Raw genomic sequence first — 27,175 nt, forward strand, 5'->3', positions numbered from 1 at the left:
AAAGAAGAACCAACTATCATGTTCGAAGACGAAGCATATTCTGCCCAAGATCTTCATCACCCACAGATTGCAGAAAATTGGAGAGATCCAAGGGAACTTCAGTAATGTCCAAATAAGGGGGAATAATGTGTGTTGTACTCTTTTTCCTTCACCATAGTTTTGTACCAATTGGATTTTCCTGATAAGGTTTTAATGAGACAATATTAAAGCACATTACAAGCTCTAAATGGTTATGGCATCCAAGGGGGAGTGTTATGAACCAGATTGTGGATGACCTATAACCAAGAGATTATGATTTGTAATATTTCCATTTATCTATGACGGTGTAATCTCCTATACAAGGAATCTCTATGTTATGAATAAAGATAGAATTTTCCTTGATACAATTTTTGGTCATTTATACACTAATTAAATTTAATAACATACCAACATCAATCCGATGGTCAAGTGACACTAATATACCTCAATCCTGATATTGAAGAGAGTTACGGATCAATAATTATTTATGTCGATAACATATTCTGATTTTTGGTTGCAAGCCTTGTTTTCTTTAGATTCAAAAGCTCTGTTTTATGGTCGGTCACTTTTAACAAATTTTGATTTTGCAATTTTTTTGGTAATTAATTAATTTAAAAAATTCGAAAAAAAATTTACTACTATTTTTCAGTTTTATTGTAGAGATGTATGTATTTTTATCCCAATAAATGTTGAAGGATTTTTTGTTCATTTACCCGATTTAGGACTTACATCATCAACTGTCATCAGTTCATGTCAACCCTAAAAGTACGGCCGAATCAGAACCGTTAGATCTAACTTCGAGGACGTAACAGGGCCCCACGTTCCCACCACTTCTCGTCCAGACCTAAGTCTTAAACCCTCCCAATCTACACAACACACTCTTCCTTCTCTCTCTCTCTCTCCGCCTCCATTATCTTCGAAAGACCAAATCCAACCCTCTCTCTCTCCGCCATTAAGCTTTCTCCTTCACATCCAGAGAGAAAGAGAAGATGCAGACGACAAACAACGGTCCAGATTCGTCATCAGCCGCAACAACCCCACCGTTGCAGCAAACCACTCCGCCACCACCGCAGCAACAACAACAGTGGCAACAACAGCAACAATGGATGGCGATGATGCAGCACCCTGCGGCTATGGCGATGATGCAGCAGCAACAGATGATGATGTATCCTCACCAGTACGCTCCCTACGGCCAAGGTCACTACCAGCATCCTCAGTTTCAATACGCTGCGTATCAGCAACAGCAGCAGCAGAATCACCAGCAGCGTGGTGGATCTGGTGGAGATGATGTAAAGACTCTATGGGTTGGGGATCTTCTTCACTGGATGGACGAGACTTATCTCCATACATGTTTCTCTCACACCAACGAGGTTATTACCATTCTTCTTGAATCTTTCTTGTGGTTTGGTTCTTTGTTGTGATGATGTTGTTCAGATCGGTTTGCTTTCATTGTTGAATCTTCTTATATTCTGATATTGAAAGTGATAGATGTAACATCCATTACCAGATCTAAATATAACATACAAGCCATATGGTTGACTTTTAGTGTGATGTAGAAGTAGAACTAGTGTTGGGCATTCAGGTTTTTGGTTGGGTTGTTCGATTTTTGGGTTGGGATGTTTAGGACCTGTTTTAGTAACATTTTTCGGATCGGATCGGCTCGGGTAATGTCAGGTTCAAATTGGGTTGGGATTTGGTTTCTATTTTTTTTTATAAAAACTGAAGTGGAACCTCATTAGCTCATTAGGAATAGTTCGGATTTGGTTCAAGATTAAAGTCAAAAAACGAAAAACCTGGAAAATCGAAAAATATTTAGGTAATTCGGGTTTTTCGATTCTCGGTTCCGTTCTGGTTTCGGGTTTTCGTGTTTTGAAAAATAGGGACTGTTTGGGTTTTTGTAATTTTCTATCCGGTTTCAGTTATTTTAGTTCAGTTCCAGTTTAGTATTATGCCCAGGACTGTGTAGATCTAAGTTGACCTTTAAAAGAATAAATTTAAAAAAAAATTACGGAATCTGATTATGAATAGTTTGGTTCTGTTTCGGATTTTTCGTAACCGGAATCCGATTATGAAAATCCAAAAAACCCCGAAAACTGGAAAAACCAAAAAATATTTGAATAATTCGGGTTTTTTGATTCTCAGTTCCTGGTTTAGAAAAGTAGAAACCTTTTGGGCTTTTGTACATTTCGATCCGATTTTCGTAATATGCCCAGGACTAAGTAGAACTAGGTTGACCTTTAAAAGAACAACTTTAAAAAGTTCTGTCTTTTTTTTTCTTTTAGCTTTTCCGACATGGATTCATGTTTTGTCTGGTTTCTTGTTTCAGGTTTCATCTGTGAAAGTCATACGAAACAAGCAAACTTCTCAATCAGAAGGGTACGGTTTTGTCGAGTTCCTTTCACGTTCAGCAGCTGAAGAAGTTCTTCAGAGCTACAGCGGCGTAACCATGCCCAACGCAGAGCAGCCCTTCCGTCTAAACTGGGCGTCTTTCAGCACCGGTGAGAAGAGAGCATCAGAGAACGGCGGTCCTGACCTGTCGATATTCGTAGGAGATTTGGCTCCAGATGTCACTGATGCCACACTGCTGGAGACTTTTGCTGGATATCAATCTGTCAAAGGTGCAAAAGTTGTGATCGATTCCAACACTGGGCGGTCCAAAGGCTATGGGTTTGTCAGGTTTGGTGATGAGAGCGAGAGGTCAAGGGCGTTGACTGAGATGAATGGTGCCTTCTGCTCGAGCAGGCAGATGCGTGTGGGCATTGCAACGCCTAAAAGAGCTGCTGCTTATGGTCAACAAAATGGTTCACAAGGTAAGTGATGGTAACGTTTAGTTGTCGTGATGATTTTAGTTTAATATTTAAAGTTATATGTTAATGTTTTTATTGAATTTAGCTCTGACACTGGCTGGTGGACATGGAGGAAATGGTTCGATGTCTGATGGGGACTCAAATAACTCAACAGTGAGTTCTCGTTGCTATCTCTTATAAATAAAAATAAACTAAAAATAAAACTGTATAAAAATAAACTCTTTTATAACATTTTTAAAGAGTTTATTTTTATACATTTTTAAAATACAAAAATATATTTTATTACATTTTTAAAATATAAAAAATATTTTTTTATTTTTATTCCTATCCTAAGCTTACGGCTTATTGTCTTCTATTACATTTGCAGATATTCGTTGGTGGGCTTGATGCTGATGTCACTGAAGACGACCTCATGCAACCTTTCTCCCAGTTTGGGGAGGTTGTTTCTGTGAAGATCCCTGTAGGAAAAGGATGCGGTTTTGTCCAATTTGGTAACAGGTATGAACATGTTCTGTGCTTGTCTGCTTACTCATCCAGTTGTGTGGGACTTGTTCTATTTAACAGTGACGTGCCATTGTTTTTCGACAGGCAGAGTGCCGAGGAAGCCATCGGCAGCTTGAACGGGACAGTCATTGGGAAAAACACTGTCCGGCTATCTTGGGGAAGAAGCCCAAACAGACAGGTACAAGAAAACTATAGTAGGATTAGTGTGTCTAATCTTAATATAACCTTGTATGCATAATGCATTTCTCTTATTATTGTCCAAGTCAAACTTACTTTTAAAGTTCTTTTGGGTCTTTTTTTCTTTCTGTCTCCATGGAGTATATAGAGTTTATAGAGATCCTTAAAGCCAAAGTCAGTGGTTGACATTGGATAGTAGGTGTACTGTGGGCCATAGAGACCTAGTGGAACCTTCCCGTGTTGACTATTTTTGATTCGCAAATCTAATGCTTGTCTCCTTGGCCCACTTGTTATCTCCCAGAACAGTTTCCAATATCGTGATTAGATTTGTTTTGTTGAATGTTGTTTATTATTTCCATTTACTAATATTGTTCAACTCCAAAATCTTGAAATGACAGTGGAGAGGAGACTCGGGCCACCAATGGAACGGAGGGTACTCAAGAGGACAAGGTTACAACAACAACGGATATGCGAACCAGGAGTCAAACATGTATGCTACTGAAGCTGCTGCTGTCCCTGGAGCTTCTTAACGAGTCTTGGTCATGTCTTCACTATCATAAAAGAAAAACCCTGAGTCCTGGACTTGTGGGAATTGGTTTCTAAAAAACAAGCCATCGGAAATGTCAAAAGCGATCCGATGATTAGTTGTTGGTTCAGAGGTTAGCTCTCTCAACAACAGAACTTAAAACCTCTAGTGTCCAAAGAGGGTTTTGTATCCTGGATTTGAATTTTTGCTTTATCTTGCTGTCTCTGTGTCTCTGTCTCTCTGTCTCTGTCAAAACTTTGGGGTTGTCTTAAACTTGAACTTTATTTCTCAGTTTCTTTAAGGTTATTTGTCATGTTAGTTTCCTCAAAGCCAGGGTTTGGTCAACGATAAGTAACTTTCTAACTCGTTTAGATCAGTTACTTGTTTGCACTTTGCAGTGCTTTGATAAGTTTTAACTTAATATTTAGCAATGTTCTAAAAAATCGGTGTCTAAATGCCCTCAATGAGCTTTGTCCTGCGGATTGTGTACTGACATATTTTCCTACATTTTCCCCTTATTTTCTGTTCTCTATTTCTTAGCTTTCATTTGTTGGTTTTGTCGCTTTCGACCAATTTTGGTCTGTATTACTCTAAACCTATATGGTTCCCCCTTTGAAGTTAATTCCAATTAGCGTTAAAAAAAAACTTAATAATTAGCAATGCTCTAAAAATCGATTTATGCGGTGAGTAGATGCACGCATAGGGGGCAAATCGAACTTAAACGAATTATTATTTTTCAGCGACCTTTACAAAAATTGGTTTGGCGTTAAAAATTGGTATAAACACGTAATCAATGATCTCTATAAATTATTAAATGTATAATTGCTGGTTACCAATTTCTTGAACATTGATATTTAGAGTTGGGTGTGGTTCATTTTCTAAAAGACTGATTCACGAAACCTAAAAACTCTTGAAGAATAACCCAAAATGCGTAAGCAAAGATATTTGATTTTCTATAAGTTCGATAAATATATTTTCCCGAGAAGCTTTCCTAAAAACTTTATTCAAAGTTAAGAATTTCCCTGACCACAAAATGAATAGGATCGTACAACAAAGAAGAATTGAATTGTTTGGAACAACAGTTAAGAACACAAGTTTCGAGAAACACCAGAGAATTTTGGATTGAACATTACAAAGGAATAACGAAAACAACCGCCACATCGGTCGCCTCTGTTACAGAGAGCATCAGGCAATGGTTTAATCAAAAGGGTCTGTTGTAAAGGCCAAGCAATGATTTTTCTCTGTCTTCGACTCGTTTCCTAGCAGCTTCTCTCGCCCTCAACGCAGCTTTCTCTTCTGCAGATACTACTTTCTTCGGTTTATCATCTATTCTCTTTCTCTTGTTGTTGCCAATCTCAACAGACGAGGCAGCTCCTTTCACATTTCTTTTCGGGTTTAAAGTAGCCGAGACAACCCTCCCAGGCGGTTTCGCCACACTTGGTCCAGCTTCTGAAGAAGGCGCTGGCTTTTTAACGAGAGGCACTTTAGTGTCTTTATCTGATGGAGTTTTGACCGCGGCGTAAGCCTCGTCTTGTGTCACCCAACGTCCTGTTTCATTACCAACGTAAGTCAACACAGAAAATATATATATATGTTTAGAAGCAAGTGAAAGAAAGCTTGAAATTACATACATACCTATTGAGTCACTGTAATAGAATCCAGACTTTGAGTCATAGTGCAGACCATTGATCTGGTTGTAATAATATCCCGAAGCAGCGTCAAGAACCCAATCTGCCATAACAACAATATTAAACATGAGACGAAAAACATATCTATGAGCTAAGAAAAGTTGAAAACAAAATGGTGAAAGAACCTGAAGAGTGACTCAAAAGAAGCAACCATTTCCCTCACTGATGATGATTCTCTATAGAGTAGTTAATTCGCAATAAAACTTAAATAAGTCAAAAAAGTCTTTTTGCAAACTGTATAAATTCAATTTCATTGATCACACACACAACCAGAGATCCAAAAGCTAAAGCAACAACCGTGAACTTTAAGCTAAAGGGAGACAAAAGGAGGAGATGATACTTACCGCGTGTACCATCCTCAGGTGCACCGTTAGCTTTGGCAACTTCGTGAGCAGTTGCTATGTCTTTCTGATAGCTACGAGTCGCTTTCTGAAACAAATACAAAATCAATAACAATTAATGGACAAAGAAACAAAAGATGAGTAAACTACTTACAGCTTCGATCTGTTGAAGGAGTTTCTCGTTCTTCTTGAGCTCTTTGTCCTTGGCAGCGCTCTTCTCACGCATATCAGTGAGCTTCTTCTCGACGCACTCACGGTGGTGCTTACCAAGCTCATGGTTTCTGATACTTGTCGCGTTGTTCTGAGTCCAGATCTTGCAGAACTCGCACCACTTCTTCCCTTGACTTACCCAATACTATAAACACAAAACACAAAACACAAAACTCGGATCAATTTCAATTTGGAGACAACAACGAATACGGGTTCTCGAAAAAGATGCGAGTTTTGATTTACCTCAGTCATGGTTGTCGATTGGGGAGATGAAGAACGAATCCAATTGAGAGAGATTAGAAACCCTAATTCCCTAATCGAAACCTAGAGAGAGAAGAAAGACAATAAGTGACTTGGGGAGAGAGAGAATAACCCCAATCAGTTTGGGTCTTTATTTATTTTTCAATCACTCGAACCGGTCTCGGTACGAATTAAATATATTTGGTTTAATCGAACCGGTCTCGGTACCAAAAATCAAAATATTGGAATTTTAATCCGTTTTACGACAACGGAGCCTATATATACCACCAGGCAGAGAAAGCTTTCCTCACTTTGCTATCTTTTCTTTCTCTGTTTAGTTTCGTTTCGTTGCGATTTCAAAGTTTTAGGGTTTCGTTTGTTCGTGGAAAACAAAAAAAAAAGAATGGTGAAAGGAGGTACGAAGAGGAAGCCTGAGATGAAGAAGATCACTAACAAAGCTTCGCGTGCCACAACTTTCTCGAAACGTAGAGACGGTCTCTACAGCAAAGCGGCTCAGCTTTGCGTTCTCTCCGACGCTCGAATCGCTATCTTAGCGACTCCTTCTTCTTCTTCGAACTCCAACGCTTCTTTCTTCTCGTTTGGTCACTCCTCCGTTGAGTCCGTCGTCTCCGCTTATCTCGCCGGACAGAGACTCCCTCCCGTTTCGTCGCGTGACACCAAAGCGACGAGAGAAGACCTAGGTATTTGCGTGGCTCGCAAGGATCTAGGGTTAGGGTTTTGGTGGGACGACGACAAGCTTGTCAACTCGAAGAATCCGGAGGAACTTATGGAAGCGGTGGAGTCCATGGAAGTACTCATCAAGCTTGTGAAGGGGTTGGAGGATCAAACCCTGACAACGCTCGATCAATCACCTGACTTGGATGAATGGAGCGAGATGGAACTTACTCAACTCCTCCAAGATTGTGATGATGTCAGCGAGAATGACAAAGTAGAAGAGGATCATCAAACTGTATCTGACAAAACCTGCAACAACAACAACAACAACTTTGTATCAGTACCTGAAGTAGAAGCAGGAAGCTTGGGAGAAGAGAAGATGGATATTGATTGGGATACTTTTTTCGAAGGCTTGATATCCTATGATGATGAGCTTAATGATGAGGAGCTCGATCAGTTGTTTAACAACTAAGTAAATCTTGTTTAGAGACATGTAATTTGAGGAGAAAGCAGTTTCGTCTCTGGATCAGTTTCCTCAGATTTGATCCAACTCTAAACCAGTTTGGTCTGTGTCTCAATGTCTTAAATGAACTAATGTAATCAAATGTATGTTCAAGTGAAATTTGAGTTTGTGTACTTCTTCTTGTGGTAATTTGTTAGAACAGATCCTTTCCAAACGTTTTCTATTTTTTTCTGGTAATTATCAGTTAAAAGTTTGAACTAATTCAATATAACTCAGCAGTGAGCTTCCTCCCTTTGTACTCTAATCAATATTTATACAACTGAATATTGCGAACAGAAGCTGCATCTTCTAGGCTTCTAGCACAGCCAACACCACATCAACAGAGTACAAAATACTCTCTCTGTTACACTTGTCAATATACAAAGCATAAAGATCAAAGACAACGTAACGTGGGAAGCAACTCATGATTTCATGAGTGGGTGGGTATGTTTACATAGTGCAGAGCAAGAAGAAAGGGAAATACAAAAGAAGAAGAATTCAGCAATCTTCCATTAGCAAAACAGAAAATGTATATATTTATATTGGAAATTTTGTGACTTAAACTTCAAGACATGACTTAAATTAAATATAACTGTATTTGGCCATTAACATCATTCAAGGCGGTTGCTTTCTGAGTGGTTGCTCTTCTTTAGAGGTTCTAAACTTGAATGGATCACTTGTGCAGTGTTTCAGTTATGACCCTTGCTTGTTTGGATTGGTTGCTCTTCTTTATAGGTTCCAAACTCTCGTTTGTGAAGTTCGGTGAACTTTTCTCGCACAACAAGTGATTTTAAAAGATAAAAACTGGAATCAAATGATTTTGGTTCGTTAACTTCCCATTGAGATATTCAAATCTTTACACAAACCGATCCTCACCTCTCAACAGAGTTAAGAAAAAAAGACTCTGTTACATTTGTTAATACAAAGCATAACAAAGACACTCTGTCTCTTTATATTAACTAGATCGTTTTTCCGCGCTACGCGCAGATAATTGCTCTATAAAATTTCAGTTGAATATGTTTTGTGAATATAAGATATTGTAGAACCATTCTGAATTTATAAACTTATTTTGAATTATAATGGTAGCATATAAAAGCATCTTCAATGAAGATTCTAAGCTTGGAATTCTCAAAATACATATATGTTTATGTATATATTATATTAATATTTAGTTGTAGAATTATTAACTTTACGGAAAATACAAATCAAATGATCAGAAAAAAAATATTTTGAGTTACGCTTTTTTGTAAAGTTAAGAACCTATAATTAAATATTAATATATTTATACACATATGTATTTTGAGAAGTCCAAGTCTACAATCCCTATTGAAGATACTCTAAGATAGATGAAATATTTTGTTTGTATACATGCGTGAATAAAAAATCAAAATTATTACAAACATATGTATAAAAGATTTCTTTTCCAATAACACACATATAAATATTATTCTAAGTTCACGTTATCAATTTGAAATTAATCTCTGAATTTTGATTTAAAGACTGAAACCATTTTAAATATGTTTGGTTTTGCCGTATTGACTTTAGTAAAAAAAAAATCTATAATGTAAAATTAATTATAAGCACAATTCTCTTAAATATTTTTTAAGTTTTTTTTCATAGTTCCGAAGAGGAAATGATCAAAATATATTTAATTAAGGAGGCAAAATATCTTTTTACCTTTCCCCTCCCTTGCTCTATAGATATATAAATATAAATAATTATTTAAGTAAATAATAAAAATTCAAAATTAAAAAAAAAATTTATAGTTCTTAAATTATATGTTTTCTAATTTGATTTTTATAAATTTCAAATTTTCTTTTTGAAAGGTGTTGATTTTTAAAAATTTTGATTTCTAATTTTTAATATTTATTTATTTATTTTAAAAATTAATCTCATCTCCAAAATTCACCCCTCAAATCTAGACTCTAAGTTTATATTAGTTAACGCAACAGTATAAATATCTATTTACTTTTTAATAAAATCTCTTTTAATCGTGTTACTCATTGAAAATTCTTTTGGTGAAAAAATTAAAAAGATCAATCCTAAAAAAAATTTTATTATAAAATTATATTTTATTAGCATAATTTTTATTTTATTTTTGTTATATTTCTTTAATTTTTATCATTTTGCTAAGATTCTTTTGATTAGAATGTTATAATTTTTTTTTCATGTTATTCATTAATATAAGTTAATTTTAACACATTACATGTATTGTTAATTTAGATGGTGTTAATTATTAGACGTTCCATCGTTTTTGAAGACCTAAAAGTTGTGAATTGTGGTGGAATTTATGTTTGGCAAAGCTTACCTTTTTAGCCACTATTGTTTTAGTCTTTCAAAATTGTGTTTTAAAAATATGCAATCATCATTTTACTTGACCTGCTAAAAGTATCCCTCGGTATGATAGTTGTGAAAGCAGTCTTATTATAGTATTTTATTGTTGAAAAGAGACCATATTTTAAATATCTAAATTTAGTGCGAAAGGTCCTTGAGAATGTTATTTTTTTGTCTCAATGTTACAATGTGAAAACTCATTAAATTGTTCAATGATGTTTGCTAGACTAATATATTTTGTATTAGCTATATGCTACACATGTCCAAGTCATAATATGTTTATATCTATTATGCCTTTTTCAATATTCCTTTTTTTTTATGGCTAAACCCCTGATTACTGTTTGGTCAAATATTCATCATCTGCTTTCTTTCTACTTTGATCACCTATCATTTCCTTTTAATTTGTATGCTAGTTCTCTCTTACATCAAATGAGTTTCATGGTCACAGAACTCCAATTGGATCACTTTATTACTACAATAATGATATGACATTTACTGTAATGTTCAATCTAGATGTTGTTGCAAAGAATTCATTTTTATCGACAGAAGAGTTTTCTTGCTAAAATCCTCATGATTTTTTTTTGTTTACTCTGGAATTTTGTAGTTGTTTACATATAATATTATATTGATTTAATCTTGGAGGTATTTGTAATTAAAAAAAAGTTTCAAGCAAATGGTAAATTTTGAAGACTAAACTATAAAAAAATAGGTCTTCTCTGTAAGTTACATATTAATTTAATATTAGTTAAACATCTACCTCCAGGATACTTCTCCTCGCAGGGAAATAGTGAGGAAAATTAATAATACAATCCATACTAAGTTGAAAATTTCTGGTATCTGATTTCTCTCTGAGTTTAAAAAAAAAGACATAATTCCAGTTTACCTAAAAGAGAGAGAAGAGTAAAAAGATATGAGGAAAAGTATATATTTTATATTTGTATTCTAAAAAGAGTTGGGCGTAGTAAACAATTAGGGATAATAGCTAAAATTTTATTAGATCAGAGTGTACACAATATTTCTACTACTTTCAAATTATATTTTGGTACTTGAAAAAATAGTCTATACTTTATGGGGATGTCCAACAAAGAAAAAGAAGACTGCATACATTTAAAGTTTTTAACTAAGAAATCCTTTTAGCTTATCATTCTCGACTCCGAACGGCACACCCAAAACCACCCGAGAAAGTAAATTGTGGGTCAAAAAGACAAAGGATAAGTTGTTAAAAAGAAGATTAAAAAAGAGCCTCATCACCTCACAAATGATTTATTTGTTCATAGTTTGCGTCACGTCCTCTGGAATATATCACAGGAAAACTTGCTCACAGCTCATATATACATGCATGTCCATCTAGCTTTTCATCCTTACCTTGTAATTAAAAAATCGATAGTTAGAAACAATATAAAGTAAAGCAAAGCAAAATCTCTGGAGCTAAAAGAGGAACATGTTTCGTCACTTCAGCTTCCAGTTTGTCCCCGTCTTTTCCCAGCCTAGAAGATGGATATACTGGCCTCTACTAAACCGCTACATGGGAACATAAATACAAATGAGAAGGGACAGTCTTGGGTTTGATTTGTTAATGTGGATATGACTAATAACAGAGAGGGAAATAGAAAAGAATTGTACTCGTGACCATAAAGCATATGTGCATATCTCGATATTTCATTCAGTAGAATAGCTTTCTGAAACATCTTAAGAATAGATTTATGATCTTTACGCAAACTATAGCAGTTCCCAACAGCACACCTGCCATTCGCTAAGACAGTCATTACATGAAAGAAGATTTCCAAGCCAAATGAACCTTTCCAGTTACATGTTTTTAAATAATCTAGTGCTAAAAGTTGGTTCCTATTTACTGTTGGTTGTTAAAAGTTGTGAGTGTTAAAATCTGTACTCAAATGTATGTGGTCGTCTTTTTAAATGTCTCGAAACTAAGTTTAAGAGTTAATGAAGATTCTAGGAAGAGAATACCATGATTCTGGAGATAGACGGTTATCTGAAATCAGCTCCTCGGAGAGATAGTCCAACCTCATCTATTCTTTTGGTTCTTCAAATCAAAGACACAAAATCAGTAAAAGGAAAATATTAAGACATAAAATTCCTTGCAGGTTTATCTAAATTCAAGCTCTGAGTGGTGGTATCGCAACATGACAATGTTGAGAGTTAACATCATGGGATAATGTTTATAATGATTAACATGGAACTTCAAAATACTGATAAAATATGTCACATAAAGAACAGTGGAGTATCCATCTAATATGATCATTTCAACAACAGAATGAAAGATGGTTGACTTTTTTTTTCCAGTGAATATTGTAAAAAAATAGATGTGAGGAGGTTGCTAATGACAAACTAAATCAAAACCTGTTTCTCCAGCTCCCTAGCCCTGGCTTCCGCTGCCTCGCGTTTTTCTTCCGCACGGTGAAGCTGTAATCCAGAACAATTATTACGAATGACAGAGGAGAATAGCTTAGTATTTATGTAAAAAGTGACAAAGACATTGAACCTTGTCCAATACAGTCTCATTCTCCTCTTGCAACATATCCAGCTACAATTAACATAATAGAGTCAAGCCTCAAGTCAAAATCTAGTGATTTTTTTCAATTAAAAAAAAAATGGTAATGAACATTGACCACATACTTCATCACGAACAGCTGAAGCTTCCCGCTGATACCCTTTATTTCTCGAACGAACCAATGGTACATCACCATAGTATCTGAACCAAAAAAAAAACATTAAATTTTAATGAATCAAGCACAACATCATAGTTAGTATCTTTTTTCTTTCATTTGTTATCTCTGTATTATAGGGATGATCAAGTGGAGGTTTCAACGACGCCTTAGGTGGCATCCAAACCGGAGATGCATTCGGAGCTATAGATCTAAACGAAGCACACAGATCATACAGGTTCCTATCTTTCAAGCGGAATTGGACTTCCAATATAACACACAGTGTTTAGAGAGATAGTTATATGCTCAGATAAAAAAGAAAATAAGGGATAATTGGCATACCTGTCGTCGATGAGGAGCATCTCTAAGCAAATAACTATCTCTCTAAACACTGATGAGACGTTGTTGAAGTAAAAGGCGACGGGAGCTGACTTTTTCCCGCCGATTCCTCACCACCAGTCTTAGCCAACCCGGGTTTCGTCGGCTATGGTGTTCAGTGGTTGGTCATCACCAACGTATGAATCTCTATATTCCCTCTTTGAAGAGTAGTTTGCTTTAATCAAAAATTTTATAGAATATGATTTATATAGAAGGTTAAACAAAGGGAGTTGAAACGAAAGCGAATTATCGGGATTGAATGATGGAGAGAATGGGTTGTAATAAAGGTGAATTATCGTGATTCCAAACGATGATGATGACGAAGAAGAGTCGCCACGATATGGCTTTCATCGGAGATTAGGTATTGCTGAGATGAGCTTGGTATTGGTTTCTTGTCCGACGTGGACAGGCTGAATGAAGCTGATATTCAACTTTTAATACTTGTTTGATTTTATACGAAGGAGGGTTCCTGCATCAAACCATAACAGCTAGAGATTTCATAATGAGAAAAAGTTTTCTCAGCAATCAAATAATTAATGATCATCACACCAGCATGCTTTAACCCTAAATCTTCCCTCTCCTTGGCGTCTTTCCAGAGAACCAGTTTCCCTCTTTAAAACACCAACCTCCGCAAAACGCAGTCCCTGACCACCCCTACACGTTTTGTCTCAGCCAGCAATACCGTTCACCACTCCCCCAAAACCTCTGTTCTGAATCATACGCTTTTAACTAACCATAATGTACAAAACTATCTGTTCCCCTCTTTCAAACTCAAAAGATATTCATTGTCTGTTTGAAACGCCACAAAATAAAACCAAGAATCCTTCAGAAGTTTACCTTTAAATCAAAACGTGCCACTAGTGTCTTTGTGATAGATAAATAAAGGAGATAGCAGCAAATTATCCCAAATTCTCTATCTTTTAAGATCTATTTTCATATATATATATATTAACGTGTAAACAAAATTAAGTGTGGACGTGGACACCAAAACGTGGATAGTAGAGTTATATACTAGTTGTGGACATGGACATCTTACCACGAAAGTTGTTGGCTGATACCTTTAAGAGCTTATTCTTCGCTATAGTCTCTCGCAAGGAAAAACCCACATAACCACGTTTCCACCGTTACTCCCACCGTCACCGGCACCGCCGAGGCCACCACCACCATCTAGCGGTTTAAAAATCTCATTTTTGGATGCTGAAGATTTACCATGTGACCACATTCAATCCAACGCAACTAGTTAGCTCTCGATCTCTGATAAGACAGTTCTGATCGAGCTCCAATGGATAAGACATCTCTGATCGAGCTGTCTTATCGAAGATCGAGAGCTAGTTGCGTTGTATTGGATGTGGTCACGAGGAAGTCTCTAGCAGATCGATATACATCGAATCGAAAGATGAGACTTTTAACGAGTTAGAACCAAATCTCGATCGTGGTGATGGTATCGGCAGTGCCGGTGACAGTGGGAGTAACAGTGGAAACATGGTTATCTGGGTTTCTTCTTACCGGATGCTATAGCGAAGAACAAACTCTTAAAAGTATAAGCAATGACCTCTGAGTTAAGGTGTTCATGTCCACAACTAGTATATAACTCTACTATCCACGCTTTGGAATCCACGTCCACAATTAATTTTGTTTACAAGTTACCATACATATATGAAAATGTAACTTAAGAGATTGAAAATTTTAAATATAGTTTATCATGACAATTATTTTTATTCAATATATTTTAGATTTTGAGATAAAAACAAATGAAATCATGAAGTATAATACGAAAAATAATAAAAAACTAACTTTTTCTTTCCCTCGAAGGTATAGTTGTCCAAAAATCCAATGGACTCCACAAAAAAGTGTGTCAGAAGTGGAATGTATTTATAACTCAAAATGTGTCCTAAAGAATAATCAACTCATGATTATTAGTGAACTACGTATTATATAGGAAAAAAAAAAATAGACGTTAGGGTATGACACGTAACAACCACACGGATTCATTCTATTTTATTTACTACAATTTTTTTATCGAATAATCATCGTTAACCAGGGGAAACTTAGGGAGGAATGCTTAAAAAAAATATTAAACAAATGAGTGGGTTCCAAGAAAAATCTAAGCAGTTTCTTGTTTAAGTGTTGTTCTGCTTGCGGACCTCACTGATACATGGCGACCTGCGATTGGTCATTTTTTTAATTTTTTTTTAATCAAAAAAAAAAAATTTTAAAAAGAAAAATTAAGCACCCTTAATGGGTTACTAGGGTTAATCATGCTCTAAACTCCTGTCACATTAGGTTAAGGGTGTTTTGTTTTCAAAGACAAATCCTTAATAGGTTCTTAATGGGCTTATAATCAAATATTAAAAGCTTGTCCAATAAGGCCCAATAGTAAAATCGAAAATTAGGGTTTAAAACGAACGAACAAAAACACTACTCCGTCGTTGTTTGCAGAGTCAGTAACACCATGGGGCGCTCTCGAGTTCAAGTCAATAAGGCTCACAAGACTCGCTTCTCCTCCAAATCTTCCCGAAATCTCCACAGAACGTCCCTTCAAGGTAGTAACAATTTCATCTCTTTCCATCTTCAGAATAACCTGAAAAAAAATCTGCAAATTGAATCAGATGGCGGCCGGATTGGTAAAGCGGAGGGTAACCATGTCAAAGGTGCTAGAGCTGCTCGTCTTCAGCGTGGCAAGATGGTGATGATTCTCACTTTTTATTAACTACAACATTTGAATGATACTGAATCTCTCTCTTTCTTTTACTGTGTATTTAGCTCAGAGAGCAGAAGAGAGCAGCGGTTTTGAAGGAGAAGAGAGCTTCAGGAGGATCAACCAGTGCTCCTCGTGTTATCGTGAGTCTTGCTTATTGTTTTTTTTTATTAACGTTGGTGCTCAGAAAGTTACAGCCTTTTGTTTGTTCTTTGATGATGATAGGTCTTGTTTCCTCTTTCTGCTTCTGTGGATTTGAATTCACTTGGTGATGACGTTTTAAAGCTGTTATCTAATGGTGATGGTTCTTCTTCTTCAACAGTTGCATCTTCTGAGTATAAGCTAAGAGCAACTGTATGTGTATTCCCTTACTATATTGGTTCTTTTTTGTGTATATATTACTGGTTGACTCGAATTCATGTGCTTGAGTATATCACAGGTGTTGAAGGCGCCTCACGGGGATCTTCTGACATGCATGGAAATGGCCAAGGCATGAGTTTGTTTGTTTCTTCCGCGAGCAGAGTTTGCCATAGGTGCTAACTGAGTTATTATTATTTTTTACTGGTGATAAATAGGTTGCTGATTTGATGGCTTTTGTTGTATCTGCAAACTCCCCATGGGAAGAGAATGTCTCTAGCTTCATAGACTCATTCGGAAGTCAGTGCCTTTCTGTGCTTAGATCTATTGGTCTACCAAGCACCACTGTGTTGATTCGTGTAAGTTATTTGCTTCAATTGATCTATACCAGGGTCTCTCTCTGGTCCCTCAAGCTTTGCTTTGAAGTTTATCTTCTCGATTGATTGCAGGATTTACCCAGTGAGTTGAAAAAGAAAAATGAGCTGAAAAAGATGTGTGCCTCGCAACTGGCTTCTGAATTTCCTGAGGATTGTAAGTTTTATCCAGCAGATACCAGAGATGAGTTGCATAAGGTCAGATTTGTTGATTGTTATATTATTTTATTAAGTTATCTTCAGTAGATTTAGTGTCTCCAAAATTCTAAATAGCCTATAGCTAGGTGTAGATGATGCAAACACACACTTCTTGGTGTTTTTTTTTTGCAGTTCATGTGGTTATTCAAGGCACAAAGGCTTACTGTGCCTCATTGGAGAAGTCAACGGCCGTATGTTGTGACTGAGAAGGTGCTTGTTTAATGCTTCTATTGATAACATCTAATTTGACTGAGAAAAAGGTTTCGTAAATTCGTTAAAGTAATTTATCTCCATATTCTTGAATTGTATATTTAGGTTGGGATGGTAGTGACTAATGAAAGCTCAGGAAAATGCACTCTACTTCTCTCTGGTTACTTGCGTGCTCGCAAACTATCTGTAAATCAGCTGGTAATCAAACCGCCCTGCTCTCTTTTTCTTCCATTGTGCTATACCAATATCTTATCCCGTAAATTGTTTTCTTATATTAGGTCCATGTTTCTGGCATCGGTGATTTTCAGCTCTCAGAACTTGAAGTCCTGAAGGACCCATTTCCATTGAATGAAAAGAAAAAACAGAATTCCATGGAACTGGATGATTCACATGATGAAGAGGTACATGATATTTTCATTAACTATCGACAATTTTTTTGCACTTTACCTTGAAGGGCACATTGTACTGAATGCTAGAACAGCATCCTTCAAATAAAGTGACAAGCGAACAGCCTATATGGTTGTTGGAATTGTCTGTCAGGATAACGTATTGTATTGAATATATGATACCCCTCTTGTTCTTAAGTTCTTATCTTAATAAGAATAAAGTTGTTACTGTGCTTTTATGATGTTATACCATGGCCTTCGCTCTGTCAGGGTATTTACTCATTTTTACCTGTTTTGGAACTAACCAGGTATTGAGGTCTCTGCATCCTGATCCCATGAAACAAGAGCCTTTAGTAGCTGAAAACACTCCAGATCCTTTAGCAGGGGAACAGGTAAGTCTGATTAGCTCTTTAACAGATGAAGCGGCCATTTTGCTTGTGTTGTTATCTCTTCTGAAAATTCACCTATTGTGTGCCGCTCCAATTGTGTAGACATGGCCAACTGAGGCAGAGATGGCTGAGGCGGACAGAAATCAGAAACAGGGAAAGCTAAAGAAGAGGACTTTGCCACGAGGGATGTCAGAATATCAGGTTTGTAGATGATTTTAGCCCCATTTTTAACTATTCCTGTCTCTGGTGGAATTGTCCTCCACAATATTTCACATTTCGCTGACCCTCTTATTTTTTATTGTTTATGATTTGATTCGCAGGCTGCTTGGATTGTCGATGAAATAGATGAAGAGGATTCTGATAATGGTGATTCCGATGATGATGGTATGGTATTGGATAAAGAAGAGGATCACTTCTCCAATCAAGACCAAGATTTTGAGGACGATAAAGAAACACTGCGGGATGTGGATAATGAAACTTATAACGACTCCGAGATGATGGTAAGCTTTTCCTCCATGTACTGCTTTTATATTAAGATTGAGTATCTTGCCAAAGTCATAAGCCAATCTGCTCATGGTTCAGGATGATGAAAACTTGACAAGGGAGCAGTATGAGGATCAAATGAAGAAAATAAAAGAGGCACATGCCGAGGATGAGGGTTGGTCAAAACGTTTTACTTTTGTAGATTTATTTTCTCTGTGGGCCATATATGTCTGTGTGTGTGGTGCACATATTCATTTTGAGTCCTTGTAGAGTATCTGAATCTCTCAAGTCCTCATTGATTTCTACTTTTACTTGTTCTTCAGAATTTCCTGATGAAGTAGAGACTCCCATTGATCAGCCTGCAAGAAAACGTTTTGCAAAGTATAGGGGTCTCAAATCCTTCAGAACGTCCTCGTGGGATCCAAATGTAGTTACACTGATCTTGACGTGAAGCTCATTTTTTCCTTTACACTGTAAAGTGCTGATAAATTTTGTTATTTGTTGGCAAATGCAGGAGTCTCTACCTCAGGACTATGCCAGAATCTTTGCTTTTGATAATCTCGCAAGGACTCAAAAGCTTGTACTCAAGCAAGCCCTGAAGATGGAAGAAGAAAGCAGAGATGATTGTGTACCCACTGGATCATATGTACGGCTGCATATTAAGGAAGTGCCTCTTGTTGCTGCCTCTAAACTATCCTCCCTTGTGAGCTCGAAACCCATTATAGCATTTGGGCTTTTACAGCATGAATCCAAGATGTCAGTTCTGCACTTTAGGTAATCACCATCTTACTGTTTATTGTTTTTGTTTGTTTGTTGATGAGATCTTGTTTCCTTATCTAACTTCTCATCCCCTTTTAACTGTCCTCCGCAGCCTTAAGAAGTATGATGGTTATGAAGATCCTATCAAAACTAAAGAAGAACTTATGTTCCATGTTGGTTTCCGCCAATTCGTTGCAAGGTTTGCAAATTTGTTCCCATTTCATCTAAAGTGTAATATCTATTCTTGCTTACAATCTTCAATAATAATGGCGGGGTTCCTGTTAAACTTTCCAGACCAGTGTTTTCAACCGACAATTTCAGCTCAGACAAGCACAAGATGGAGCGGTTTCTGCACCCGGGGCGTTTCTCATTGGCTTCAGTATACGGCCCGATATCTTTCCCATCACTTCCTTTGGTAGTTCTGAAGATTTCTGAAGTGTCGGATGCTCCTGCCGTTGCTGCTCTTGGTTCCTTGAAAAGCATTGAACCCAACAAAATAATCTTAAAGAAGATAATATTAACTGGGTAATTTTTTACTTATTACCTTTCACTTTCCAGTTACAGCCGCATATTCTAGTTTACGTTCATACCAAAGCTCTGTCATGTGAACCGAGAATACAAATTATAGTTTAAAGTAATTTTAACCAGTTTTGAATTTGGCTTGGTTCAGGTATCCTCAGAGAGTATCAAAGATGAAAGCATCAGTGAGATATATGTTCCATAACCCGGAAGACGTGAGATGGTTTAAGGTAAGAAAGAGAAGGAAAAATATGGTGGATTCAATTATTTGTCTAAAATAAGATAGTAAAAGCTAAAAGCTTGGGGATGAAACAATGTTTTTTTTAATGTGCAGCCTGTAGAAGTGTGGTCTAAATGTGGGCGTCGTGGTCGCGTGAAGGAGCCCGTGGGTACACATGGTAAGACACTGTTTCTTATTTTAAGGAGAGAGAGAGATTTGAGTTTGGTTTGTAGAATCTTTTTGCTTATACATGTGGACTTTGCACAGGGGCAATGAAATGCATATTCAATGGAGTGGTGCAGCAACATGACGTCGTGTGCATGAACTTGTACAAGCGTGCTTATCCCAAATGGCCCGAGCGTATGTACCCACAGCTTCTCTAATTCTAAATTATAGAATGGAGCTGATGATGATGTTCAAGTTTCTCTGGATTCATATTCTTTACTTTGATAACTTATGGACCTGGTTACGTCAATGTCCTCCAGTTTTGTCATGTATGTGATAATATAATATGCTTTTTATTCTTGGCTTCCCTTATTTTTATCACCGGAACTAAGTAGGCTATAAAAAAGCAAACGATTATATGTGAGGCCGATCATTTTAGGGTTATGTGCACATAACCCTAAAATGCAGGAATACAATCCGAATCATGTTACACCGAGAGAAATTTGTTGCATGATTCTCACTTATGTTAATTGCCACTCGTTGCAATAACATGCTTTTGAGTTTTGGTTTCCTTATGACAAAAATCGTGGGTGCCTGTTAAAGACTTGGAGTCCAATGAGATAAACAAAGAAAATTTTGCGAGACAATGGCCCTCGAGTTTGGGAAGATTATTCTCAGGGTGAGGAGAAGGTTTTAGCCTTTTAAGTGTATCATGCTATCGTCTATAGTGTTCCATGAAAGATGTGAATCAATTAATATAACTTTTATGATCAGGCATGTTTGCCATGTAACGCAAATAGGCAGTCTGATAACAACATATATGATTTATAAGAATATCCGAGTATATAAAAATATTAATTATATATATATATATATAAAGTATCCGAAATATCTGAAAGTATCCGAACTACCCAAAACTATCAAAAAGTATCTCGATAGTTTTATCTGAAATATACATTGTATTTCTAAATATTTTAAAATTTTATTTGAATTTTATCTTAATTATTCGTTCTTTTACCATAAATAACCGATATTTTACTCGGACTATCCAAATTACCCGAACTGGAACCGAAACCAAATGACAACCAAATTTTTTTTGGGTATTTTCCGGTTTCTTGTTTTACTATCCGAACCTGGAACCAAACCCGATACTATCCAAACCAAACCGAACCAAAAATAGGTCATGTAGTGAATGGATCCTCTAGCAACCTACCGAACAACCCGATACCCAAAATATCTAAACCGAACCGATATCCGAAATATCTAGGTCTATTATAGAATAAGGTTGGGCAATCGGGGTCCCAATCGAGTTTCAGTTCGGGTTCTAAGGTTACAGGTTTTCATGTTCATGAACAGTTCTATTTAAATATAAATTATTATAAAAGTCTAGATCAGATTTTATTTGGGTTTATTCGAGTTCGATTCATGTTTATTACATGTCTAAGATCGGGTTGAATCCGAAATAGTTTTAGTTTAGGATATTATAGGTTTGAAAAATATTGATTTGTACTTGATTAAATTTAATATATTTTCAATCTTTGCAATAATTTTTTTTTTGTAAAATATCTCACATTGAAAATATGAGATAATTTTTTATATATACTTATAATTGAAAACCTTGAATGCATTTAGATGTATTGGAGAAAATAAAATTGAGCTTGACTCAGTTTTAAGGAATTTGAATTTGATAAATAGACTTTTTTTTATTTTAATCAAATTCAGATTTGACTAATTTTAAACAAACTAGTCAACACAAATCTCCTCTAGGCATGGGCATTCGAGGTCCCAATCGGTTTTCGGTTTAGTCCAATCGGGTTTCGGTTTTTTGGGTTTATCAAAATCAGCCCCATTCGGATTATATGAAGATTCGGTTTGGGACCGGTTCGGGTTCTATCGGGTTCGGGTCGAAGTTAGTAAATCTTCAAAAAACCGGTACAACCCGATGTACTTTCGGATTCGGGTCCCAATCGGTTCTTTGGTTTAAATGCACCTGATTTATATCTACTTTGTAACCAAAAAGTAATTAAAATCGGTTTTTCGGTTTTAAAATACTTGATTTGTACCTATTTTGTAACCAAAACATAAATAAAATCGATTCAAAAAAAAAAGAAAAGAACATCAAATGTGATAATTCAAAATCAAATGAAAGGTAAACATAGTTATTGATCGAAAGAAAACCAAAAAAATGAAAGCATAAAACGAAAACCAAGTTCTCATGAAATGAAAAACATTATTCAATGAAAACAAAACCAAAATCTAAAAACTTCAAACGCCACCTTCAACCATCAATCTTCGTTTAATAGATAATTATTTTAGATGTTCAATATATTTTGAATACATATTAGGAACTGAGATCATGTTTGGTGCAAGTTCTTTTTGGAAATTTTGAATGTTCGGATATCCATTTAGGTTCGGGTTCGGTTCGGATAATATTCATAACCCGAAATACCATAAAACAAGATCCATTCGGTATTTATGCCGGGTTCAGATCGGTTCGGATTCATTTTTATCGGATCGGATTCGGTTCGGGTTTTCGGATTCGGTTTATTTGCCCAGCCCTAATCTCCTCCACTGAAACTCCGTAACTGATGGAAATTTCCAGCATCAATCCATTATATTAATTGCAGTTGATGGTGACATTATTGTTGGGAAAAGAAAGGCACCAGGCGCAGCGGAAGTTATAGGCCTAATCGTGTTCTCCACACTTGTGTGAATCTAAGAGGAAAATACTTCGATAATTGCAAGATATAGTATTATAAAATTAAAATTTTATATATGATTAAATTTGTGTTTTGGCACCAATACAATTCTGTTTTTTTCTTGTAAGTATATTACTCTTTTTTCCGATGGGCAGACCCATTTAAAAAAAAGTTGTTGGACAACCTAAATCTTGCTTTTAGTCTTACAGATTTAAAGAAGCCTAAAATTTTTATGGGATGGCTAATAAAATATTTGAGACGGTATATATATGGTCATAGGTAGGTTAAAGAAGATAATTGGAATATTGATCCGTATTATACATAGAAACAAGACTTTTTCTCGTGTTCACCCTCTAGGGTGAACCTTTAGGTTCACCAACCAATAGAAAATTGTCATTTTAGATCTAGTATCTTTTAATTAAGGAAACAAAATAACTTGCCAAATTATATTATGCTTTTAAAATAAAAAATAAAAAATTAAATAAATAAAAATAACAATAGTTCTAAGAAAAGATTATTTAAAAAAAAATATTTATTTTTAAGATTTAGAGTTTAGTGTTTAAGATTTATAATTTAGAATTTATCCAAATGTTTAGTGTTTTTCCAAGGGTTTAGGGTTTACCTAAGGGTTTAGGGTTTACCCAAGGGTTTAGGGTTTACCCAAGGGTTTAAGATTTTCCCAAGGATTTAGGGTTTAGGATTATAGTTTAGGGTTTAGTGTTTTGTTGACAACATGTTTAGTGTTTTTCCAAAGGTTTAGGGGTTTACCCAAAAATTTAGGGTTTACCCAAGGATTTAGGGTTTAGGATTATAGTTTAGGGTTTAGTGTTTTGTTGACAACATGTTTAGTGTTTTTCCAAAGGTTTAGGGGTTTACCCAAAAATTTAGGGTTTACCCAAGGATTTAGGGTTTAGGATTTAAGTTTAGGGTTTAGTATTAGAGTTTAGGGTTTAGTGTTTTGTTGACAACATTATTTTTTTTTTGAATTCGTTTTTTATATATTATTTTTATTTATTTTTAAATTTTATTTTGAAAAAATAATATAATTTGCCAAGTTATTTGGTTTTCTTAATTAAAAGATACTAGATTTAAAATGACAATTTTCTATTGGTTGGTGAATCTAAAGGTTCACCCTAGGAGGGAACCCAAGAATAACTCTAGAAACAATACATAGAAACATTAAGTTCTCTGATCTCACTGAAAACAACTTACTTGTTTGGCTCAATAAAACGGTAACCAATACAAGAACGTGTAAGTGACAAGCTTCAAGATGAAGAGATACAACGCAAATGGCCTAACACAATGAATCATACAAACTTTCAAAATCCCAACACTTCTTTAAACCTTAACCCTAAACCTGAGCCCTCCCCTACGCCTTCAACATCTGCTTCTACACTTTCCTCTTCTTCTTAACACCAGCCACTATCAAATAACCACAAATGTTCCCAACAGAAGTATGAGCACTCAAATCCCCTTTATAAGCCATCTCCTCCTCTTCACATACCAGTTCCCAACCACAAAGTGGTGGTCACTTATTTTCCAAAGATTATTTCGTAAAATGTTGAATTCTTTGATTTTTATGAAACTTGTTTTGAAATGTTATCAAAATTAGTTTTACCAAAACTGTCTCTTGAAATGTTATCAAAATTAGTTTTACCAAATGTAGTGATAAACATGACAATAACCATGAAATTATTTGGGTAAACATTGTACAAACAAATGTTTTACATGAGTTTTTGGAAATAAACAATATTAACACCTAAACATTACTGGTCATTCTCATTCTAGAAAAAATAAATTATAAATTAATTTATTACCAAAATAATAAATTGATATATATATATATAATACATTTATTTGTATATTATTATTATTTCAAAATGATATGATGTTTTATCTCATATGACAAAATTAATCTTAGCGTCAAATGTAAATAGCTTTTAGGAAGATAAAACTTATTTTTTAGTAACAATCCAATGATATCTGAGCCCTCTGGTTTAGTATTTTTCTCCATGTAAATTCCATCAACTCTAGCAATCCATGAACGTTTTTCATTACATCGAGGCCTGCTGGCTCCTCTGTATGCGCGCCATATAGTTCGAGAATTTTCCATTTTATTCCCATGTCGTAAGAGACAACGCCATACAATTCTATCTCCTAGTCCTCTCTCTAAAACTACAATTTGATATTTTTCATTGAATTTTACATCGTGGAGAGGCTCAACATGTCCATGGTTGGCTGAGCAATTAAATTTTAGAATACTATTTGGCTTGAGTTGATTTTGTAATTCTAAAATGTTACTATAACATTGACCTTCATTCAAACCAAAACACATAGCAATAACTAGCATAAATATGAGGTAATTCATCTTCTTTTATCTAAAATATTTGTTGAAGAAATATGATTTTATAGACATTAAAGTGGAATATATTTATTGATTTTTGGTAAACATGCTTTAATATTTTAGTAAGACATTTTTTTAAAAAAGTATTAGCTAAAATTAAACACATATATGAACCAATCAAATGCTCGGTCGAAAAAGCATTTGAGGTCGAGAAATAAGGTGATTCAAATAAGACTAATACCAAATGAATCAAACATTCAAATTAATGTTGACCACGAAAAGCTAAAAAAAAAAAAGCGAACTCACCCATGTTAATTGCCATTTGTTGCAATAACATGCTTTTGAGTTTTGGTTTCCTTATGACAAGAATCGTGGGTGCCTGTTAAAGACTTGGAGTCCAATAAGATACACAAAGAGAATTTTGCGAGACAATGGCCCTCGAGTTTGGGAAGATTCTTCTCAGGGTGAGGAGAAGGTTTTAGCCTTTTAAGTGTATCATGCTAGCTATCGTCTGTAGTGTTCCATGAAAGATGTGAATCAATTAATATAACTTTCATGATCAGGCATGTTTGCCATGTAACGCAAATAGGCAGTCTGATAACAACATATATGATTTATAAAAATATCCGAGTATATAAAAATAATAATTATATATATATAAAGTATATGAACTACTTGAAAGTATCCGAACTACCCGAAACTATCAAGTGAATATGGAATCTTCTCGAAGAATTCGCAACCCTCAAATATTTGAGATTGCCCATGGAATCTGGTAGAATACCCGAAAGATTATAAGAGCCAAGATATAGATATTGAAGATGTTTTAGTCTGAAAAGGATACTATTATATCTCAAAGGTCCATTGAGAGAAATGCCATAGAGGTCTAACGCAGTGACTATGCCCGTCTTCAGATCACAAGAGATACCACCCCAAGAACAGCAATCTGTGTTGTTCCTCCACCTTTTCGGATCAGTAGACATTCCACTGAAATGGAACTCGCTCTGGAGCTCCCGTAGAGCATCCCTCTGATCTGGAAGACAAAGGTGATCAACAGGAGAAGAAAATCAAACACAAGCTCCATATTATTATCATCATCCTTTTATCAGTGCAAGAGTGATGCATCATTTTCTTACTTAAATTGTTTACCTTTTCGTTGCTGTGAAACAAATGATGTTAGGGGACGAAATCAAAGCTGGACGTAACAAGTCAGAGAATTGAACATTTAAGAGTGATTTGATCTTACAGATTATCAGAATGATTTTTTTTTTTACGTTGAATATTCAAATCTGCAGACGCAATTCTCCACCAGATAATTGTTGAAACCCATTTGCTCTGTTTTTTCAATCACCTCCCTTCATAAAAAGCTCTCTTTTTTAGAATTTTGTTACTCATGTTGTCTCGATTGAGGCCGTCTAGTTGGAATTGGAACATAAGTTCTGGAAAAGAAAGGTTCTTGACAAAATGTCTTTGGAACTATTTTTTGGGCATTATGAAAAGTGTATTCATATGCCAAAAATAAAATTAGTTTGAATGAGAAATAGAGGTTCAGAATAGTTGTTTGTTAAGTTTAGGTTAAGCGTTGTAAAATCGTCGTAAATGGTTATCTATTCCACGTAATTTCGTCGTAAATGGAAAAACGCGGGCATGGTAACTTCGTCGTAAACGCGGGCCTGGTAAATTCGTCGTAAACCAACGTTTCGACGTAATTTCGTCGTAAATCGAAAAACGCGGGCCTGATAACTTCGTCGTAATATTACGTCGCGTTTACGACAAATCCTTTTCTATATATTGAGACGCCGAGACGAGACTTCCTCGTTCATTCCTCCCAAACTCCTCTCCTCTCCCTCTAAGGTACACTCTCTTTCCTCCTTTTTATTTATTTTTAAGTTAGTTTAGGTTATTAATTAGTTAGGTAATTAGTTTAGGTGATTAGTTAGATAATTAGTTTAGGTGATTAGTTAGATGACGGAATACTATAGTTTAGGTGATTAGTTAGGTAACGGAATAATTTTTTAATTATGTCGTCATAATTGATTAAATTTATTTAATTTTTTTTAGATGGCTCCTAGAAGGAAACCAACAGCACCTACTTATGCCCAGTTGTTTGGCGATGGTTCCGGTACATCTTCTTCCAGTCCATCGTCTTCCGATGCAGTTCCAGACTCTCAGACTTCTCAGAGAGTTTTTTCGAGTCCTCCTCTTCCACCGCAGATGCCTCCACCTCCTCCTCCAGCGGCTGCACCTGAGCCTGTCCCAGAAGGTGCAGTTCATCCGGATTTGCGTGTGCCTTCATATGCTCCCTTCGCGA

General features: G+C 35.7%; 4 protein-coding genes across 4 annotated transcripts; 3 read left to right on the forward strand and 1 right to left on the reverse strand.

Annotated features, from left to right (window-relative positions):
* The first annotated feature begins 846 nt into the window (after window positions 1–846).
* Window positions 847–4,361, forward strand: LOC106300707 (polyadenylate-binding protein RBP47A). Its single transcript, XM_013736910.1, has 6 exons — window positions 847–1,388; window positions 2,345–2,828; window positions 2,911–2,978; window positions 3,193–3,323; window positions 3,414–3,507; window positions 3,905–4,361. The coding sequence occupies exons 1-6, from the start codon at window positions 1,008–1,010 to the stop codon at window positions 4,034–4,036; spliced, it is 1,290 nt and encodes a 429-aa protein (XP_013592364.1). The 5' UTR covers window positions 847–1,007; the 3' UTR covers window positions 4,037–4,361.
* Window positions 4,362–5,015: 654 nt separating this feature from the next.
* Window positions 5,016–6,631, reverse strand: LOC106298301 (RNA-binding protein 5). Its single transcript, XM_013734403.1, has 5 exons — window positions 6,515–6,631; window positions 6,216–6,416; window positions 6,065–6,149; window positions 5,668–5,763; window positions 5,016–5,580 (listed from the first exon to the last, which is right to left on the reverse strand). Exons 1-5 carry the CDS (start codon window positions 6,521–6,523, stop codon window positions 5,234–5,236), a joined length of 738 nt encoding a protein of 245 aa, XP_013589857.1. The 5' UTR covers window positions 6,524–6,631; the 3' UTR covers window positions 5,016–5,233.
* Window positions 6,522–7,658, forward strand: LOC106297261 (agamous-like MADS-box protein AGL97). The gene is made up of 3 exons (XM_013733539.1): window positions 6,522–6,527; window positions 6,850–6,872; window positions 6,914–7,658. The coding sequence occupies exons 1-3, from the start codon at window positions 6,522–6,524 to the stop codon at window positions 7,656–7,658; spliced, it is 774 nt and encodes a 257-aa protein (XP_013588993.1).
* Window positions 7,659–15,497: 7,839 nt separating this feature from the next.
* On the forward strand, window positions 15,498–20,196 carry LOC106301121 (pre-rRNA-processing protein TSR1 homolog). Its single transcript, XM_013737447.1, has 21 exons — window positions 15,498–15,609; window positions 15,676–15,752; window positions 15,830–15,907; window positions 15,990–16,118; window positions 16,204–16,254; window positions 16,340–16,480; window positions 16,571–16,693; window positions 16,826–16,903; window positions 17,009–17,101; window positions 17,182–17,304; window positions 17,598–17,681; window positions 17,781–17,879; window positions 17,999–18,178; window positions 18,261–18,336; window positions 18,485–18,588; window positions 18,676–18,935; window positions 19,033–19,119; window positions 19,215–19,445; window positions 19,591–19,669; window positions 19,774–19,837; window positions 19,927–20,196. The coding sequence occupies exons 1-21, from the start codon at window positions 15,519–15,521 to the stop codon at window positions 20,040–20,042; spliced, it is 2,364 nt and encodes a 787-aa protein (XP_013592901.1). The 5' UTR covers window positions 15,498–15,518; the 3' UTR covers window positions 20,043–20,196.
* Window positions 20,197–27,175: the final 6,979 nt, after the last annotated feature.

This window comes from Brassica oleracea, chromosome C6 (genome assembly GCF_000695525.1).
Source record: "Brassica oleracea var. oleracea cultivar TO1000 chromosome C6, BOL, whole genome shotgun sequence".
Lineage (NCBI taxonomy): Eukaryota > Viridiplantae > Streptophyta > Magnoliopsida > Brassicales > Brassicaceae > Brassica > Brassica oleracea.

What these genes read in the sequence shown, in the direction of transcription:
- LOC106300707 (XM_013736910.1), top strand. Translation starts at nt 1,008, where the DNA reads ATGCAGACGACAAACAACGGTCCAGATTCGTCATCAGCCGCAACAACC. An exon ending in GTTTCTCTCACACCAACGAG is followed by an intron (nt 1,389 to 2,344) that starts GTTATTACCATT and finishes TTCTTGTTTCAG; the next exon opens with GTTTCATCTGTGAAAGTCAT. An exon ending in GGGACTCAAATAACTCAACA is followed by an intron (nt 2,979 to 3,192) that starts GTGAGTTCTCGT and finishes TTACATTTGCAG; the next exon opens with ATATTCGTTGGTGGGCTTGA.
- LOC106297261 (XM_013733539.1), top strand. An exon ending in CGTTTCGTTGCGATTTCAAA is followed by an intron (nt 6,873 to 6,913) that starts GTTTTAGGGTTT and finishes CAAAAAAAAAAG; the next exon opens with AATGGTGAAAGGAGGTACGA.
- LOC106298301 (XM_013734403.1), bottom strand. An exon ending in TCCTTCAACAGATCGAAGCT is followed by an intron (nt 6,150 to 6,215) that starts GTAAGTAGTTTA and finishes TATTTGTTTCAG; the next exon opens with AAAGCGACTCGTAGCTATCA. An exon ending in ACCTGAGGATGGTACACGCG is followed by an intron (nt 5,764 to 6,064) that starts GTAAGTATCATC and finishes TTGTTATGGCAG; the next exon opens with ATTGGGTTCTTGACGCTGCT.
- LOC106301121 (XM_013737447.1), top strand. Translation starts at nt 15,519, where the DNA reads ATGGGGCGCTCTCGAGTTCAAGTCAATAAGGCTCACAAGACTCGCTTC. An exon ending in CCACAGAACGTCCCTTCAAG is followed by an intron (nt 15,610 to 15,675) that starts GTAGTAACAATT and finishes AAATTGAATCAG; the next exon opens with ATGGCGGCCGGATTGGTAAA. An exon ending in ATGATTCACATGATGAAGAG is followed by an intron (nt 17,305 to 17,597) that starts GTACATGATATT and finishes GGAACTAACCAG; the next exon opens with GTATTGAGGTCTCTGCATCC.